At 53.7% G+C, this 18,859-nt stretch overlaps 3 protein-coding genes across 3 annotated transcripts in view; 1 reads left to right on the top strand and 2 right to left on the bottom strand.

Moving 5' to 3' along the window:
* LOC102111241 (uncharacterized) overlaps nt 1-17,601 on the top strand; it is a 194,726-nt gene extending 177,125 nt beyond the window's left edge. Inside the window, exon 9 of the mRNA XM_088063870.1 lies at nt 17,098-17,601. Coding sequence (XP_087919996.1) covers nt 17,098-17,601 — 504 coding nt within the window. The remainder of the gene's footprint in view (nt 1-17,097) is intronic.
* LOC102109809 (uncharacterized) overlaps nt 1-18,859 on the bottom strand; it is a 174,282-nt gene that overhangs the window by 11,089 nt on the left and 144,334 nt on the right. The gene's annotated exons all lie outside the window — the stretch shown is intronic.
* On the bottom strand, nt 6,754-9,982 carry LOC148182878 (serine/threonine-protein kinase pim-1-like). Its single transcript, XM_088064231.1, has 8 exons — nt 9,905-9,982; nt 9,667-9,774; nt 8,881-9,084; nt 8,688-8,738; nt 8,117-8,483; nt 7,421-7,597; nt 7,017-7,164; nt 6,754-6,827 (listed from the first exon to the last, which is right to left on the bottom strand). The coding sequence occupies exons 1-7, from the start codon at nt 9,980-9,982 to the stop codon at nt 7,058-7,060; spliced, it is 1,092 nt and encodes a 363-aa protein (XP_087920357.1). The 3' UTR covers nt 6,754-6,827; nt 7,017-7,057.

Consider the following 18,859-nt stretch of genomic DNA (forward strand, 5'->3'; position numbering starts at 1 on the left):
GTCAGCACTGTCTGGGATCCCTGGTTCAGGCTCCTGGGGTATCCATGGGCCCCCCTGTTCATGCTCCCAACATCTGCAGGCTTCGGGAGCACCCCCAGCTCTGGCATTGCCCGTTTCTGCTGCCCCCATTGCCGCTTTCCCTGCCAGCCCTGCTGGTCCCGGGCGATCCCCACATGGCTCTGGGCTGACAATGCAGCCCCTGAGGCGGGCAGAGCAAGCCCCAGCACGGGGGGAGCCTGCATGCTCCGCTCCCTCGGCAGCCGCGCCCAGCCCCGGGCACAGAGCTCCGGCAGCCCCCATTGCCGCCCCCTCCCCAGAGACCCCCGGGGACCCCCGCAGCCGGGGCTGCCTCTGAGCCAGGCGGCCCCCGAGCCCGGCTGCGTGGCCAGGGGGGCACGGCGAGCCCGGGGCCTCTGTGCCAGCGCTTGTCCCGCTCTCCCTCAGCCTCTGCCCGGCCCGGCCCGGCCCCCCGAGCCCCGCCAGGCCCCGCACGGCCACGGCCGGCCCGGGCCGCTCCCCTCGGAGCCCGCTGCGGACACGGCGCCGGCCCGGCCACACGGACCCGCCTGTGCCGGGGGCCCACGGGCCGCCCCGCGCCGCCCGGGCCTCGGCCCCGAGCACAGAGCTCTGCCCGGGGGGCTCCCGGCCGGAGGCGGCGGCTCCGGCCCCGGCCGGCCGCTCCCGGCTCCCACAGCCCGCCCGGGGCCGCCCCGCCCGGGTCGGGGCTGCGCCAGCGCTCCCCGCACCCGCGGGGCTGCAAACCGCTGGGCACAGCTCACAAAAAAACATTCCTCCAGCCCCACAAAAACACCAAAATACCAATCGGCCATCACCCCCCCACAAAAAACAATCCAGACCTCAAACCCACAAACCGACCGCTTCCAGCCTCTCCTCCTGCGCCTTCCCAGGGCTCCCAAGCCCGCGGGAATGCCCCCGGAGCGGGACAGAAAGCTGCTCCGGCCGAGGCACTTTGAACACCCTGGGCTCTCCTCTGGGGGCCCTGCAACACCCGCCAGTGGAACCTCGCCGTGCAAAGGAACGATTTTGGTGCTCCCTGGGGAGGCCAGAACTGAAACTTTGTTCCTTTTGCCTCGGGCCAGAGACCCCCGGGCTGTTTTCTGCACACACTTCCAGCCCCCAGCGCTTGCTGCAGCCGCTCCCTGCAAATGTCCCACTGCCAGGGCCCTGTCCTTGCTGTCACCCGCTGTGGCTGGCCATGAACAGAGCTCCTGCACTTGCATTTCCAGCTGCTGTGCAACCAGAGCTGAGGGATCTGCAGCTGCCTGAATGCAAAACCTGGCAGAGGAGCCTCTCTCAAGGGGGAAATCTCCCCTTCCTGAGCCAGCCCGTGGCAATGCTGCCATTCTCTGCTGCTGCTGCTGCTGCTGGGGCACTCGGGGCTCTGGCCGAGCAGGAAAGGTGACCCTGAGCCAGGAGCTTTCCTTGGCTGCAGCAAAGCCTCGGTGCACAAAGACCTTCCCGGTGCTGTGCTTGTTTGCTTTTTATAAATTAACTCCCCCTGTGAGCTGTGGGCAGAGCTCTGTAACTGTGTGTGACACTTGTCTGTGGCACTGTGGGGGTGGCCAAGGGGACCTTCCCCGAGCTGTCTGCAGAGGAATCCACAGCAGCCCAGGCCGGGGGTGCTCAGTGGCCGCTCAGTTCCGCTGACTGGACGCGGCTCTGGACGCTTCCCTTGGAGTGTCTCCAGGGAGGGAACGCTGGGGCTGTCCCGGCTGTGGTGTCACTGCCAGGGGAACGCTGGGGCTGCTGTCCCGGCTGTGGTGTCACTGCCAGGGGAACGCTGGGGCTGCCCCGCTCCTGCCCCACCCCATCAGCTCTGCCAGCGCCTCCAGGGGACACAAAGGCTGAGCCAAAGGCTGAGAGTTGCACAAGGGGCTGAGCTGGGATCTGGGACCCATTGGGATCATGGAGTCCAGCCCCCGGCCCTGCACAGACACCCCAACAATCGCAGCCTGTGCATCCCTGGCAGCGCTGGCCAAAGGCTCCTGGAGCTGCGGCAGCCTCGGGGCCGTGCCCATTCCCTGGGGAGCCTGGGCAGTGCCCCAGCCCCCTGGGGGGGAAGAAGCTTTTGCTGATCTCCAGCCCAGCCCTGCCCTGGCCCAGCTCCAGCCGTTCCCTCGGCTCCTGTCCTTGCTCACCTGGGCAGAGATCAGAGCTTGCCCAGAGAAGCTGTGGCTGCCCCTGGATCCCTGGAAGTGTCCAAGGCCAGGTTGGATGGGGCTTGGAGCAGCCTTGGATAGTGGAAGGTGTCCCTGCCCATGGCAAATGATGGAATGATAAGGTTCACTTAAGGTTTAAGGTCTCTTCCAAGCCAAGGCATTCTGTGATTCTGTGATTTTGGGAGAGATGCTGAAGCTCTGGCTCAGCTTTATCTCAGCAAATGTCTGGACCCAGCAGCAGCCATGGGTGGGATCATCTCCTCCTCTCTCTCGCTGTGGCTGTAACTCACCCAAGGGCAGTGTCATAAATCAAATTGAAATTTGGACAGCTAGGTCTATTGAGTTAATAGCAGTTTAATAAGAAGAAAAAAAATGATACAATTTAGTGAATTGAATACAATAATACAATTTAGTGGATTGAAGAGCAATTTGATATAGAAGGAATACAATTTAGTAAAAGAGTACAATTTCATGAATATATCCATATATATATATATGTATGAATATATATATGAATATAGCTTACCAGTAAATATGATTGAAGCATAAGCAAAACTGACTGGGGTATGGAGAGGGCTTCTCACCCTGCCTCACATACAAAACAAAGCAATTCAAACTAAACTTATATACTGTATGCTTATACATATTCATTCATGTTTCCCATGTTTCCCCCTACTTCCAATTTTTAAATTTTACACCACTATTCTTCATGGTGCATGCTTCACTTGTTGCTAGGGGGTCTTCTGTCTTCTTTTGGTAGTCTTTTGATGAAGACTTACACTCATCCTCATTGTTCTCTGGATAACCTTACAGGCTGTGTGTGCGTACTAAGTGTTGTGTTATCTACTAATTAAATAAAGTGTTGTGTGCTCTACTAATTAGTCTTACGTTTTATAGTTTTCAGGCCCTATGCCAAAAGTCATTCCAACTTTATCCATCTCAAGGTCGATTTTGTCTTGGGACATCACTTATCACAAAACTACATTTTGTACCTTAATTTTAACATGTAACATCTGTAGAGGGGTACATCTGCCTTGTAACACCAATTCCCTTGATTGCTCCTAAGAATAACTTTCCAAATAGTTACAATTTAGTTAGCACAAATCATTTCCATTGATTACAGGAGGGTGTGAAAACAGGAGCATTGTTTGGTGTGGCCTCCTCTCTGCCTTTCACACCTTTCAGTGCTTTGACCCAGCCCAGAGCTTTCTCCAAGAGTGCAATGAAGCCGCTGTTCCTGCTCCCAGCTCTGGCTCTTCCCAGTCTCTGCCCCTGCCTGGTTTTGTCCCTCTTGCTGTGCCCTCTGTTCCCCCAGGGGGCTGCCCCAGACTGAGGGATCAGATCCAGGCACTGCTGCTGCTCCCTCGGGACCAGCCCCAGTTTGGTTGTTGCTGTCAGTGCCAGCAGAAGCGGTGGCTGGAGCAGCGGGTGCTGACAGTGGCCCAAGGCCCGGGGCTGGAGGGGTCCCTGGGCTGGGGCTGGGAGGGAGCTGCCCCTTGTTCTCCCTCTGCCTCACGCAGAGCTGGGCCGGGCACAAGTGGGGCAGCAGAGCCAACAGGGAGCCTGCGAGTCTCTTCCAGCCGTGCCTGCTCAGAGTTTGGCCTTGGAGCTTCAGGTGGGCAAAGGCAGCTGCTCTGCTCCCTCTGCGTGTGCCCGTGTTCAGCAGTGCTGCTCCATCAGTCTGTGCCCAGCAACGGGGAAAAGCCTCAGCCCTGCAGGGCCAGGAGCTGCCAGGCTCTGCCTGAGCAGCTCAGCCAGCGGGAAGGGAGCTGCTCCACACGGGAACCAGGAGCAAAGGACATGCCTTTTCTAGGACATGCTTTCTGTAAAAACAAAAACAAGCAAACAAACAAACAAACAAAAAACCCATGAAAAAATTATATAAGATAAAAATTACCCCCAAATGTGTAGTGAAAAATCTTCTATAACTCTGCAGTAAGAAAGAGGTAACTGATCTTTTGAAAAAGAGAACTCAGCTTTGATTTTAGTTACTTAGTTTGTACACGTGCTAGTGGAAAGGATACATTAGCTGCCTTCCTTGACTGATTTGATGGATGTTTTCCAATATTAAGATATTTTACACTGCAGTTAAAGGAATAGGAAATTGAAATACATGTTCTTCATGACTGTGTCTTGAGTGTAAAAATTTTGCAGTTTGAAACTTGGACCTAAAGTGTTGCAAATGGAAGTGATAAATCCCAATGGCCTGAGTGAATGCAGCTTTTCCTATGGGATGTGCAGCACTCCAAGGACTTCCTCAGTGGGGCTGTGGCTGCTTGGAGCTTTGTCCTGTGCCACTCTGGGATGTCATGAAATGGGACTTCACCTGCCACCAGCCCAGGTCACGCTCTGCCACCCCAGCTCCTTGGACCTTGTGTCCCCAAAGAAGACACAAGGTGTTTCTGCTGCTCCACCTTTGCACAGATCCACAGAGAGCTGGGATTATCCCAAGTCTCGTGTCTCCATTGTGCCATATTCCTAAAGAACCAGCAGCCCATCCCGACGAATATGGTGAGTTATGTGGATGGTTGTCAGCTCCCTTTCCTGCCTAGAAATCCTGAAACTGCTTCTAAATGCTGTTCCCTTCAGCTCATGGACACCTACTGACACAGAGCTGGGAAAAAAATGCCCTGGCCATGGCTTACAAGGTGAGTTATGCCAAAGTGAGAGCTCTGTGGGAAATCTCTATCCATCCCTATCCTTTTGATATATCTGTACGTGGGGGTGTGCATGGATGTGTCTTGTATGGAAATGAAGGAGCGTGCAAACAACGTGACTGACACTTTCACTCTCTGTGTTCATTCCATACCCATGGGTACCAAGATATTATGGAAACCTTTGCAAGGACAGACCTTCTGTCCATGGATACAGAGACATCCAAGAGCCCCTGGCACAGACAGACCCTTCTGTCCATGGATACAGAGACATCCAAGAGCCCCTGGCACAAACAGACCCTTCTGTCCATGGATACAGAGACATCCAAGAGCCCCTGGCACAGACAGACATTGCTGTTCTTCAGCCACTGACAGGATGAGTCCCTGAGCCTGGGGCTTGGCCTTCCTTGTGGTGAGGGGCATCAAGGAAGGCTGCAGTGTGATGGAGACTGTGATGGGCTGGGAACTCACTGGGGGAAAGGAGGGAGCAGTTGTGAAGTAAAAGGCAGGTGTGGGGACACAACTGTTCAGAGAAGGGCTGAGCTACAGCTTGAGCAAGATGAAAAATGTCATTTGGGGTCATCCCAGGTCGATTTAGTTTCAGAAGTTATGGAACAAGTTTAATTTTTGGGGGGTGTCATGTTTTCCCTTGGAGATGGACACTCTGCAGACTTGAGCTGCATTGCCAAAATGCTCAAGTCTCTGCTGCAGGTCACACCGTTTCTTCTTTGGCTGATCCCGGCCCGGTGCTGAGCCCAGCAGAGCCCTGGCAGAGCCCAGAGCAGCCTCAGCATCCGCAGAGCCCGGCTGCAAGGAGAGAAACCAGAAACTGCCCGTCAGCTGAAGGCTCCTGTCCCCTTGTCCCAGCCAGCCGCGGTGCCCAGGCCATGCTGGCCGTGCTCAGAGCTGGGCCCAAAGCTGCCCATCACTGCTGCCTTTGGGAGCAGAGCAGGAGGGCAGGACATGTGCCCAGCCTGCAGCCAGCCACGGCAGATCCAGCCCCTCAGCAGCTGCCCAGAGCGGGATGCTCCTGTGCCCGCTGCCATCTCCCAAAAGCTCTTGTCCCACCCATGCCAAGGAGATGAGGACCCACCTCACACCATCCGCTGCCAGAAGAAAAGCTGGTCCCAAACGATGTCCTCAGTCTTCTCCAAGGGCACGGCCCATCCACGCCACAGCTGGTCCCAAGCACTTCCTGATCCAGACTGGACCCCACCTAGAACGCTTCCTTTAGAAAAACAAACAACAAATTAATGAAAATAGGTTACAGACAAAAAGGGGAAACAAGAAAAAATGGTAAAAAATCTTATGTCTGTCAGGAGCTTGAGGAAGGCCCAACCCCTACATTCTAGGGAAAAACCCACCCACGGGTGAGGGAAGCCCATGCTTTCTCCCTTCCCCCCTGCACTGTCCCCCAAAATCACGGTGATCCCAAAGCAAAGCAGGGGAGTGGAGCAGCCCAAGCCCTTCCTTGCCTGCACAGCAAAGCAGCCGTGCTCAGGTTCTGGAGTCCCACCTGTGCTCCTGCCATGGGGGTTTGTTTGTGTCGGGCTGGCTGCCCCGGCCCCAGCCCGGGGCACGGTGGGTGCTGGGGGCTGTTGGCAGGGCCAGGATCCCACTCCCATTTCGTAACCACCCCAGCCCACGCCCCCAGCCCTGCCAAAAACCAGCTGGGCAGCCACTGAGGAATCAGTTGCATCTGCCCCAGCAAAGGGGAAACCTTTGGTTCCTGGCCAATGCACAAATCTGGGAGCATCCCCCTGGGTCTGGACTTACCTGAAAATTCTCTGTGGAGCCTGGCTTTGAAGAAGGTGCCAGAATCAAAGTCCATCATCGCCAGCTCCCGCTGGCCAGGTGCAGGAAGAGGTTGTCATCCTTGCTGTTGTCCTCCATGTCTCCAGCAGCAGAAGCAGCCCCACCTGGTCCAGCTTCTCCAGGGGCTCCTTCTTCCCTGGGGTGACACCAGGCTGTCAGGGTTCTGCCCAGGGCCCGGCTGTCAGTGAAGCAGGACAAGCAAAACCAGCTCAGATGGTGCCCACCAGTGCTGGGCAGAGCAGCTCAGCTCCAGCACAAGGGCTGTGTGTTCCCATTTGATGAGCCCAGTGCAGTGACACAGGCAGGACAAAAAAGTCTGGGTTTCTTTGCTGCTGATTGCCAGGGCATGTGTGGAGATGTAACTTACCAGGTCCCTGCATCACTGTGCCTGTGGCTCTCTCCCTTCTTCTAGGGCTGATGAATATCCTGCACCCAGGGATCACAGGACAGGTCTTCTAATGAGGGCCTGTCCAAGGAGTTCAGGGATAAACACCACCTGATCAGAACTTGGCAGTCTGGGGAGAGAAACCACAAACCACTGGTCAGTTGGAGAAGGCTCCTGTCTGCTTTGCCCCACTATTCTTGTGCCCAGGCCACGCTGGATGTGCTCAGAGCTGGGCCTAAACTTTCCCATCAATTCTTTGTTTTGGAGGAGAGCAGGAGAGCAGGACATGTGCCACCTCCTCAGCAGCTGCCAGAGCGGGATGCTCACAAGCCCGCTGCTGTCTCCCAACACTGGTGTTCCCCCCATGCCCAGAGATGAGGATCCACCTTGGGAGAGCCGTTGTGGCAGCGGGAGCTGGCCCCATCTGATGTTCCTGCCCCTCCTGAAAGGGTGCTCCCCGCAGACCATCTCGTGCAGCAGGATGCCCAGGGACCAGACGGTCGCTGCCTCGCCATGGTACCACCCAAAGTCGTTCCATTCCGGGGGGCTGTATGACGGTGTTCCTATGGAATATGGATGGAGCTCATCAGGGGGATGCTGCTGCTCCCAGAGCCTGACCCCAGCATCCCTGGGTATGTGGGGGCTACCCCAGTGGCACACGGGGTGACCTGCTGCCCTCTCGCCAGCACCTGGGACTTGGGTATAAATCCGTGGCTGGAAAAGAAGCCACTGGTGTTGGAAGAGGGCAGCGGAAACCCTGGCAAGGCCTGACCATGACACACAAAGGGAAATACCCACTCAGTGCTGGGGAAAAACCACACCCACATCCTCCCTGCTGGCATTGCCCAAAAAATATCTTGAACCAAGGCAAACCAGGTGAGCAGAGCAGTCCAAGCCCATTCTCACCTGCACACCAAACCAGCTGGTGCACAGGTTCTGGCTCCCCCTCTCTGCTACCCCCACCCACGGGGGATTTTGTCAGGCTGGCTGCCCCAGCCCCAGTCCTGGGAGAATCCCTGCTGCCACACCCAGGTTGGGCCAGGAGATGCCAGGACCGGGAGCCTGTCCCTCTGTGGGCTCACCTGCAAATTGAGTGTAGGCTGTCTCCTGAAGGTAGGTGCCACAGCCGAAGTCTATCGACTTTGCCTGGCCGGTGTCCAGGTCTACCAAGATGTTCTCTGGTTTTATATCTCGGTGCAGGACCCCGCAGCTGGTGCAGTGCCGCACGGCCGCCAGCACCTGCTGGAACAGCTCCCGCGCCTCTTCCTCGGACAGGAACCTCCGTGCCCGAATGAAACGCCGCAGGTCCTGACACCGCTCCGGGCGCTCCAGCACCATCACGATGGCGTTGGGGAGCTCAAACCATTCCAGCAACTGCACCACACCGGGGAAGCCTGTGGACACCTTGTCCAGCAGCACTATCTCCAGTGGTGCGCTGGTGCCGTCGGGCTGCGGGAGGAGCACGGTGCCGTCAGTGGGGCCGAGGCCGTGCCAGGGCTCGGGAAGCCCTCAGCCAGCCCGGGATGCTCTGTGCCCTCCGCTGGCCCCATGCCCGCTCTCCCTCCAGGTGTCCTGGTGGCTCCCACCCTGCCGGGCCCCGGCTCATCCCCGCCCGGCACGCCCCGGCTTCTGCCGCTGGCCCCGCTCACTCACCAGCTCGCCCCAGTGCCGGACGCGGTTCCGTGGCACCTTTTTGATGGCCACCTGCAAGCCAAAGGGAACAGCGGATTCAGCTCACCGCCCACCGTGTCCAGCCCCATCCTACTCCTCCGCCCCCTTCTCCTTCTCCTCCTCCGCCCCTTCTCCTCCTCCTCCTCCTCCGCCCGCCGCCGGCCCCTCTGCTCACCGGGAGTCCGTCCGAGAGTCGCGTGGCCGCAAAAACTCTGCCAAAGCCGCCGCGCCCCAGCAGTGAACCCACTCGGTACCGCTGCTGCAGGGCCTCCTGCGCCTTCCCTGGGGAAGAGACGCGGCCGTCAGTGCTCGGCCCGGGGCCAGGAACGGCCCCCGAGCGCTCCCCGACCTCCCCGGGCCGGGCATCCGCAGGCGTTCCCTCATTGGAACGCGACAGCGGCGGAGCTCGGGCCGGGGAAGCCGCAGCGGAGGCGGCGGCAGCGGCCGCACCGCCTGTGTCCTCCGCGGGCCCCGGGAGGGGCTGGGGCCGGGGCCGGGGTCGAAGGCAGGGCCGGGGCCGGGGCCGGGGTCGGGGCCGGGGCCGGGGCCGGGGCCGGGGTCGGGGTCGGGCCAGGCGGAGCCAAAGGGCAGCGATACCGCCCCAGCCCCAGGCAATGATGCCCGCCCAGCAGCGCCAGCGCCAGCACAGCCAGAGCTGGGCGGAGGCGAGACCGCGGAGGGACGGCCAGGGACGGGGACGGGGACGGGGACGGGGACGGGGACGGGGACGGGGACGGGGACGGGGACGGGGACGGGGCAGCCCCGCCCGGGGCCGGGGGCGGGCCGGGGTCATGGCCCGGGTGGGCACGGTGTGAGGGAAACTGGAGGAGGAGGGGATACAGGAAAAGGGAGACCGGGAGAGGATGCGGGACAGTGGGAGAGAGAGAAGAGAGATGGAGAATTGATAAATTTGCTGCTGCTGCTTTCGCTGCTGCCGCCGCTGCCGCTGCAACTGAAGCACCGGGACCGTTTGTCCCCGTGTCCGTTTGTCCGTTGCCCGCTCGGCCCCGCCCCGAGCCCCGCGCTCCCCGGGCAGCGCCTGAGCCTGGCCAAACACGGCAACTTTGCCCTGTTGAGCCAAGAGCCAGAGTCTGGACTCCTGCACAGGGGCACAGCAATGCCCTTGGCTGCTGCTGTGCCTTGTCCCTGCTGAGAGTCAGACACCGTCTGAGCACATTCCCTGAATGCAGAATTTGTACCTGAGCCAAGCACTGCACTTGTGTCTCCAGCATTGCTTTCCAAGTAACACAGGGGAAGGCAAACTGGGTATAGCTCATGGTATTTTACAGTGTCTAAAACTTGCCAAGTCTCAGATCTTAGAGGTGAGATCCATTTGGAATGAATGGGATGGAGAAACAGTACAAGATGGAAAAGGGAAACATAAAAATAAATAGAGAAAAATAGAGGAAAACATATTGGTTGTTTCTTTTGATTTTATTTTCATTTCTTAAAAAAGCTGTTTCAATTTTCCCAGAATCTTCTCCCCAGTCCCGTCTGTTCTTTCCAAAAACCTGTCCTGGAGAACAAGGCGCAGCTCCTGTCACAAGATGTGCCCCCAGCTGCAGCTTCTCTTGGCTTCCCACACTGTGAGTGCAGCACAACTCTTGCAGCAAAGCAGGACAAATATTTGAAGAACTTGACAACTTGTTCTTTCTATTCCTTGTGCACTGGGGAGTTGTGCCATTGGTGAGGTTTTCATTGTTCCTCTTCTAGCCAAAGAAAACATGATGGGCTACCAGGAATTGTTGGGGAATACAAGCCTGGCTGAATGTGGAGAAAGAATCTGCAGAGCCTGCAGCCAGCAGTGGAGAGCTCATCATTCCAACAGCCCCCTGGACATCTTGAAAGTGATCTGGAACATGAAGATGGGCTGACAGAGGGAGTTTGTTTCTGTGTTCAGTTGAGATGATTCTACATCTCTTGCACTGGGAGAAATCAAGAGCACAATCAGTTGATGACAAGCACCAGAACATGATAAGCTGGACCTCTCAGTGGATGAGAGAAAGAATGTGAAAAGGAGAAATGCAGGGAATGACTTGGTGAACTTTGTGTGTAAGAAGGGTCATTTTTTCCTAATAATTCCCAATTCATTCCCTTTGCTTTTATCCTTTTAACAAGGCCAATTGCATCTCAGATTCCCCAGGAAATGAGAACCCTGAGTTTGTGGAGCTGCCTGAAAGGTGCCCTGTTCCTTTTTCTTCTGCTGCTCAGAAGAAACAATGAAGTGAGTTGGGAAGTTCTGTTTTTTTCCTGTTCCTGGTGGATTTTTTCATTTTATTTGCCACTGCAGAGGCAATTTCTGTGATGGCCTCTGTCAGTTGATTCTATTTCAGCAGCAGCAGCAGCAACAGGGCTGTGTTTGAGCACTGCAAATGTGACCTGTGTGGCTTTAATTCCTCTCGACTTAGTGCTGAGGGAGTTGGGAGCATTTTGATCTCTACTGATCATGATGCCTGAAACAAAAATCCTGAGTTCCCTGTGACCAAAGCACAGTGGGTAGCACTGATTGAAAGAGGCAATTGCAGCTGTACTGCTAAAATTCCAGTGGCAAGCAGAAGAGGGGCAAGAGCAGCCGGGATCTACAGCTGCCCAGGCAAATGTAAATTAAATGATTTTGTGGGACTTTTCTGCAATTTGGTGGGATTTTTCTTGAATTTTGTGGGATATTGAGGAGACTTGAAGAATTTTGAGGGATTTTTCTTAGCTTCTTTGGAATTTTGTGGGGATTTGGTGGGATGTTTCTGGAATTTTGTGGGATTTTTTTGTACTGTTGTGGAATTTTATGGTATTTTTGGGATTTTGAGGAGACTTGAAGAATTGTGAGAGATTTTTCTTAGATTTTGTGGAATTTTTGGAGACTTGGTGGGGTGTTTCTAGAATTTGCTGGGGGTTTCAGAACATTTTATGAATTGTGTGGGATTTTTCTGCAATTTGGTGGGATTTTTCTTGAATTTTGTAGGATATTGGGGAGATTTTGTGGGAGTTTTGTAGAATTTGGTGGGATTTTGAGGAGACATGAAGAATTTTGAGGTATTTTCTTTGGTTTTGTGGAAATTAGTGGGGATTTTCTTGGATGTTACTGGAATTGGGTGGGGGTTTGGGAATATTTAGGGAATTTTGTGGGATTTTTCTTAAATTTTGTGGGATTTTGAGGAGTCTTGAAGAATTGCGAGGGATTTTTCTTAGATTTTGTGGAGATTTGTGGAGATTTGGTGGGATGTTACTGGAATTTGGTAGGGTTTTGAGAAGCTTTCTGCAATTTTGTTGGAGTTTTTTCTGGAGTTTTGTGGGATTTTGTGGAGACTTGAAGAATTATGAGGTATTTTTCTTAGCTTTGGTATTTTGTGGAGATTTGGTGGGATGTTTCTAGAATTTGGTGGGGTTTTCAGAACATATAATGAATTGTGTGTGATTTTTTTGTAATTTGGTTGGATTTTTCTTGAATTTTGTGGGATTTTGAGGAGACTTGAAGAATTGTGAGGGATTTTTCTTAGCTTCTTTGGAATTTTGTGGAGATTTTGTGGGATGTTACTGGAATTTGGTGGGGTTTTGAGGAGATTTTTGCAATTTTGGGGGATTTATGTGGGATTTTGTGGAATTTTGTCTGGATTTTGTGGGATGTTTCTGGAATTTGGTAGGGTTTTGGGAGGTTTTAGGGAATTTTGTGGGATTTTTTTCTGGAATTTTGAGGGATTTTGAGGATACTGGAAGAACAGTGAGGGATTTTTCTGAGATTTTGTGGAATTTTGCGGCAATTTGTTGGGATGTTTCTGGAATTTGCTGTGGTTTTCAGAACATTTAATGAATTTAGTGGGATATTTTTGTGGAATGTTGAGGGATTTTGTGGGGACTTGAAGAATTTTGAGATATTTTCTTTGATTTTGTGGAAATTTGTGGGGATTTTGTAGGATGTTTCTGGAATTTGTTGGGCTTTTCAGAACATTTATTGAATTGTGTGGGATTTTTCTTGAATTTTGTGGGAATTTTTTTGAATTTTGCAGGATATTGGGGAGATTTTATGGGAGTTTTGTGGAATTTTGAGGGATTTTGATGAGACATGAAGGATTTTGAGGTATTTTTTATCAAAGTGCTCTCAGATAAAGATACAGGAATAGAAATAATAATTCCTTACTAAAGAAATTAAAATGAAAATGCAGCAGTACAAAAACAAAAAACCAACAAAAACCAGCTCTCTGAGAGAGTCAGAATGCAACCTGACACCTCATTGGTTAGGGTCCTGGCAGCGGTTCAATTAATTGGCGGCTGTAGTCCTCCTGGAGTGACAGATGTGGTTCTGTTGAAGCAATGATCCTGTAGAACATTGTAGCTTACCTCTGAAGTTCTGGTGCTGTAGATGATTCTGGTCTCTCCTCTGGGAATCCAGTGGAGAAAGACTGCCTGTGGTGTTCTGATTCCCAGATTATATCCATGCAGGAATGCTTGGCCCCTCCCCCTGGGTGGAGCATCTCACAATGGGATGATGTCATTTTATCAGTCCTGCAGTGAGACTCAATGGCCCATTACCAGAAGATATCCCCCTGGAGGAAGGATGGGTGGTGGAAGAGATAAAGAGCACTGCCCCACCTGGTTTTAACAGCTGGCCCATTAACAGAAGACATCCCCCAGTTATGAGGGACGGGTCAAGGAGGAGGTAAAGAAAACTGCCTCTACCAGGTTTTAACAGATGTTGATAGAATACATACTTTTGGTTACATCTTGCATTGCAACCTAAGCCATGGGGTTCATAAAAATTTTACACCACCAAAATTCGGCCCTGAAAATGCCTCCCAGGAGTTCCCCATTTCTGTTCTCTCCCTTTTGGTGTTCAGGTTTTCCCCTGTGTCCCAGCTCCTGGGGGTTACGCTTGTACTGGCGGTCCCCTGTCTACTCGGTCCCTGCCCTGCCCAGGCTGCTGGGAGTGCCAGTAATATAAAAAGTTTTCAACGTTTCCATCTCCTCACTTAGGGATGCTGGGACCCCCCAATGTCCCCCCAAGGGGCATTTTCCACTTATCTTTGGAGTTCTTCATTCTCCAAACATCCTCCCCAAAAAACCCAACCCCTCAGGATGTCTGGGCTGAGCTCCCCCTCCCCGGTCAACTGTGGGATGGGGGGTGATGATCCCACAGTTGGGGGGGCCTGTGAATTCAGGGAGTGCTCGACCTCGTGCTTCCTTCTCCTTTCTCTGATCCTCCTTTGTCCCTCCTTCAGGCTGAAGAAGCAGCTCAAGGAGTCAGAAGCAAAACTCCAAGTCCCTTGGAGCTTCAATCGCCCCACTGAGGGCAGGGACTGCCAAAGGCTCCCCAGGGACTGGTGAGAGCAGATCCTGGAGGCCAGGATTGCCGGGAGCCAAAGGCTCTGAGCAGGGAACTGCAATGCTGAGCAAGCCCTGGCTGGGTTGGAGGAAGCAGAAAGGCCAAGCCCTGAGCCCAGGCCTGGCACAGCAGGGCCTGTCCCTCACGGGTGGCTCGGGGCTCTTTGTGGGGCAGTGGGATGTGAGGGGCAGCAAGGACAAATGCCATAAACCTGTGTGACACTCCAGATCCTTATGGAACAAAGAGGCCAGTGCAACACCATGGGAAGTTGTGGAACCAAGGGGATCATTGTGGCACTCTTGGGCCCATGGAACCAAGGGACCACTGGGACACTGTGGGGTCTCATGGAAACATGAGGTCACTGTGAGCCGGCAGGGCTGTAACACCCCAGAACACTTCAATGCTGGTGGTAACCAAAAGTTCCTGTGCTTGAGTTTGGTGCACAGGAGAAACACCAACCAGATCATCTCAACATGGACAGATGTAAAGAATATTCTAGGTAGGAAGGGACCCACAAGGACCATCAAGTCCAGCTCTTAAGTGAATGGCCCACACAAGGATTGAACCCACAGCCTTGGTGATGCTTGGTGATTTAACGGGCAAAATATAGACAATCAAGGAATTTTGGCAAAGGGTTTAATACAACATCCAACTGAACATAAAACTCTTACCATAGCATTAACTTTGCAAATTTAGCTGTTTAACCTAAAAAGTGTTAACCCTTAAGATTTTGCGTAACATTAAGGTATCCAAAAATGTTCCAGGTACGTAGGATAGGAAGGAGAAGAAAAGGAGATCAGAAGGACAGAAGATCTACAGAAAAACACTTCCAGGATGATCCCAGTCACTCCCACTACAATCACAGTCACTCCCAGTATGAGCTGTTGCACTCAGTCACCCCCAGTATGGTTCCAGTCACTCCCAGGCCCTCCCAGTATGATTCCAGTCATGGCCAGAGTGACTCCCTGTCATTCCCAGGATGGGCTCAGTTACTCTCAGTCACCTCCAGCATGGTTCCAGTCACAGACAGCACCTTTCCATTTGCTCCCAGTATGATCCCAGCTAATTCCAGTAGGATCCCAGTATAACCCCAGCATGGGCACAGCTGCTCCCAGGATTATCCAGTGTGGTTCCAGTTGTTCCCATTTACCTGCACTGTGGTTTCAGTCTCTCCCAGTCTATCCCAGTTGCTCCTAGTCACTCCTCAGGCCCAGTATATCCCAGTCAAGCTGGGATTCACTCCCTGAATTCACAGCACCCCCATCTGTGGAATCATTACCCCCCTATCCCACAGGTGACCAGGGAGGGAGAGCTCAGCCCAGATATCCTGGGGGGTTTCTGGGTTGGGTTTTTGGGGGTGATTATTGGAGAATGAAGAACACCAAAGCTGAGAAGAAAATGCCCTTTGGGGGGGACATTTGGGGTTCCCAGTGGCAGCTACCAGCAGAGGCAGCCTGGAGGAACAGAGCCCTGTGTCCCCAAGAACCCCAAAGTGGGAAGCCCAGAGAAGGGGAGCACCATGATTCGTGGGACCCTCAGTTGCATAGAGAGGGGCAGGGGGGAACTCCTTGGACCCCCTGCACCCCCAAGAAGGGAATAAAGGGAGCAGGGACCCTGGGACCCCAAAAAATTCCAGCATCCCTAAATGGGGAGATGGAAATGGGGGGAAGTTTTCAAATTCCTGGCACTCCCAGCAGCCAGAAGAGGTCAGGGACCAAGTAGATGGGGGACCCCCAGTACAAGCGTGACCCCCAGCAGCTGGGACAGGGGTGAAACCCTGAACACCAAAAGGGAGAGAACATAGATGGGACTAGAACTCCTGGGAGGCATTTTCAGGATGGAATTTTGGTGGTGTACAATTTTTATGAACCCCATGTCTTGGGTTGCAATGCAAGTTTAAACCAAAAGTATGTATTCTCTCACCATCTGTTAAAAACAAGTGGAGCAGTTTTTATTATCTCCTTCATGATCCATCCCTCATAACTAGGGGATGACTTCTATTAATGGGCCAGCCATTAAAACCAGGTGGGGCAGTGCTCTTTATCTCTTCCATCACCCATCCTTCCTCCAGGGGGATATCTTCTGGTAATGGGCCATTGAGTCTCACTGCAGGACGGATAAAATGACATCGTCCCATTGTGAGATGCTCCACCCAGGGGGAGGAGCCAAGCATTCCTGACTGGATATAATCTGGGAATCAGAACACCACAGCCAGTCTTTCTCCACTGGATTCCCAGAGGAGAGACCAGACCCATCTACAGCACCAGAACTTCAGAGGTAAGCTACAATCTTCTACAGGATCATTGCTTCAACAGAACCACATCTGTCACTCCAGGAGGACTGCAGCCACCATTTAATCAGACTGCTACCAGCATCCTAACCAATGGGGTGTCAGGTTGTATTCTGACTCTCTCAGAGAGCTGTTTTTTGATTGTTTTTTTTTCTTTTGTACTGCTGCATTTTCATTTTTCTTGCTTTAGTAAAGAACTATTATTTCTATTCCTATATCTTTTTCTGAGATCACTTTGATATCAAGAATATAAAAATTCAGAGAGGGTTGTTGCTTGCATTTTTATCAATTTCAATGGTGGTTTCTGCCTTCCTTAGCAAACACCTTTCCTTTCAAACCAAGACACCCCAGATACCCAGCCACTGCTAGAGAGGGACTTGGACAGAGGGACCTTCAAACTCAACGTGCTCATTCCATTCCCCATCCCAAACTTTGGCTGGATGGATGAGAAGGCTGCAAGGAAGAGGAAGATGCCCCAGGAAACCCAGGCAGGTGAGGAGGAAGTCAGTGCCCCTTTCCCCCTCTCTCCTGCGTCCTGCCAGGGACGCACGGGGGGATCTCCTTCCCCTTCCCTCTGGCACGGAGGCAAATCCCATCCTCTCCTTGTCCTTCCTCCTCCAGACAAGGAGCTGAGGATGGAGACCAGGGAGGACAAATCCCCACGGCAGAACCTCTTGGTAGATTCCGTTTTGAGCAGCTCCACAGTGCAGGAATACAACAGGGAGGAAAAGCCCCAGAGATCCCACAGGAGGAGGGGCTCCAAACCCATCCCAGGGTGCTCTGAGGAGGAAAGACCCACCCTGTGCCAGGAAGGTGGCCAGAGATCCAGCCAGAGCTCTGAGCTGGTGGTCCATGAGCAGCTTCAGGATGGGGAGAAGCCCTACAAGTGCTTGGAGTGTGGGAAGAACTTCAGCAAGAGAAGGAGCCTGATCAATCACCAGATGATCCACACTGGGGAATGGGCCTATGAGTGTGGGGAATGTGGGAAGGGCTTCAGCTGGAGCTCTCAACTCATCGTCCACCAGCGCATCCACACTGGGGAGAGGCCCTACGAGTGTCCCGAGTGTGGGAAGAGGTTTCAGAGCAGCTCCACTCTCCTCCTGCACCAGCGGATTCACACGGATGAGAGGCCCTTCCGCTGCCCTGACTGTGGGGAGGGCTTCAAGCGAAACTCCCACCTCATCACCCACCGGCGCATCCACACTGGGGAGAGGCCCTACAAGTGTCCCCAGTGTGGGAAGAGCTTCTCAGACAGGTCTAACTTGGTCAGACACCAACGGAGGCACCGGTAAGGGAAGCCCTGTAAATGCCCCAAGTTCAGATAGACCTTTGTGCACTGCTCCAGCTTCACCCCCCCTTGGAGGACCAACATTGGGAAGAGACCTGGTGATCCATGTTCCCTGTGATCCATGCTGGGAAGACACCTGTCCCTTTTCCTGCCCGTAGCAATGACATGATGGGGGATCAAAGAATGTGAGAGTCTGATCATGGCCCATTATATTCAATCCCATCTCAGGTCATTGCCAGGGGCAGGAAAAAGACTCCCGCTCTCTCACCAGAGAAGGGTATCCTTTCCAGGCAGGAGGAAATTTGTGGCTGAGAAATGCCAGTCGGTGCTTGTGTTTTAGTTTTCCCTGTACATAGTTTGTCTTATCCCTTCTATTCTCCAAGTTTTTTCTATTCCTGTTTGTTCCTTATCCTGTTGCTGTTCTCAATAAATTGTTCTTATCCCAGCCTGGGATCTTTGCCTTTTCTGCTTTCCATGGGAGGTGGGAGGAAAGCAAGCGGCAGCATGGTTTCAGCAGGAGCAGGAAAACGGGGAATCCCATTCCTGAAGCCCAGCCCGTGGAAACCGAGCATCCCAGCTGGTGCCAGGCCTGCTTGCCATGGCAGCAACCTTGGGAGCAGATCCCTGGCTGGGGACTGTGGGAACCTCTTCCCTCTGGTGCTCAGGGACAGGAGTGGAGGGAGCGGCTGGAGCTGAGGCGGGCAGGTTTAGGCTGGATGTGAGGAAAAGGTTTTTCCCCCGAGGCTGCTGGGGCACTGAACAGGCTCCCCAGGGAAGGCTCCCAGCTCCAGGGCTGGCTGAGCTCCAGCAGCGTTTGGCCAGCGCTGCCAGGCCCAGGCTGGGATTGTTGGGGTGTCCTGTGCAGGGCCAGCAGTTGGACTGGAGGATCCCCATGGGTCCCTCCCAACTCAGCCAATTCTGTGGCTCTGTGATCCCATGAGCCTGGGGATGGGACTGCAAATGGTTGCCATGGCAACAGGCTCTGGCTCCAGGCCTGAGCTGGTGTCCATGGCAACCACCCCTGGCATGGGGTCTCCATGGAGCTGCCAATGGACTGACCATAGCAACAGGGGCTGTGATGGTTGCCATAGAAACAGACCTTAGCAACAGGTCCTGGTGATGGTGGCCTACCAAGGATCAGATTTGTTACAGGCCCTCAGAGGGGCTCCATGGGGACATTCCAAGAATCTCCAGGCTGTTCAAGGGCCGGAATATCACAGGCAGAGACAGGGGCTCCTCAGAGACCTCCCAGGGGTTTCTGG

Source organism: Pseudopodoces humilis, chromosome 18 (assembly GCF_049639895.1).
Source record: "Pseudopodoces humilis isolate 2021_Gansu_Grassland_sample_001 chromosome 18, ASM4963989v1, whole genome shotgun sequence".
Taxonomy (NCBI): domain Eukaryota; kingdom Metazoa; phylum Chordata; class Aves; order Passeriformes; family Paridae; genus Pseudopodoces; species Pseudopodoces humilis.

Coding starts and splice junctions, on each gene's coding strand:
- LOC148182878 (XM_088064231.1), bottom strand. CDS start 9,982: ATGAGCTATACCCAGTTTGCCTTCCCCTGTGTTACTTGGAAAGCAATG. Junction 8,484..8,687: donor TCCGGCACTGGGGCGAGCTG/GTGAGTGAGCGG, acceptor CTCCTCCCGCAG/CCCGACGGCACCAGCGCACC. Junction 7,165..7,420: donor GCCACAACGGCTCTCCCAAG/GTGGATCCTCAT, acceptor TTCTCTCCCCAG/ACTGCCAAGTTCTGATCAGG.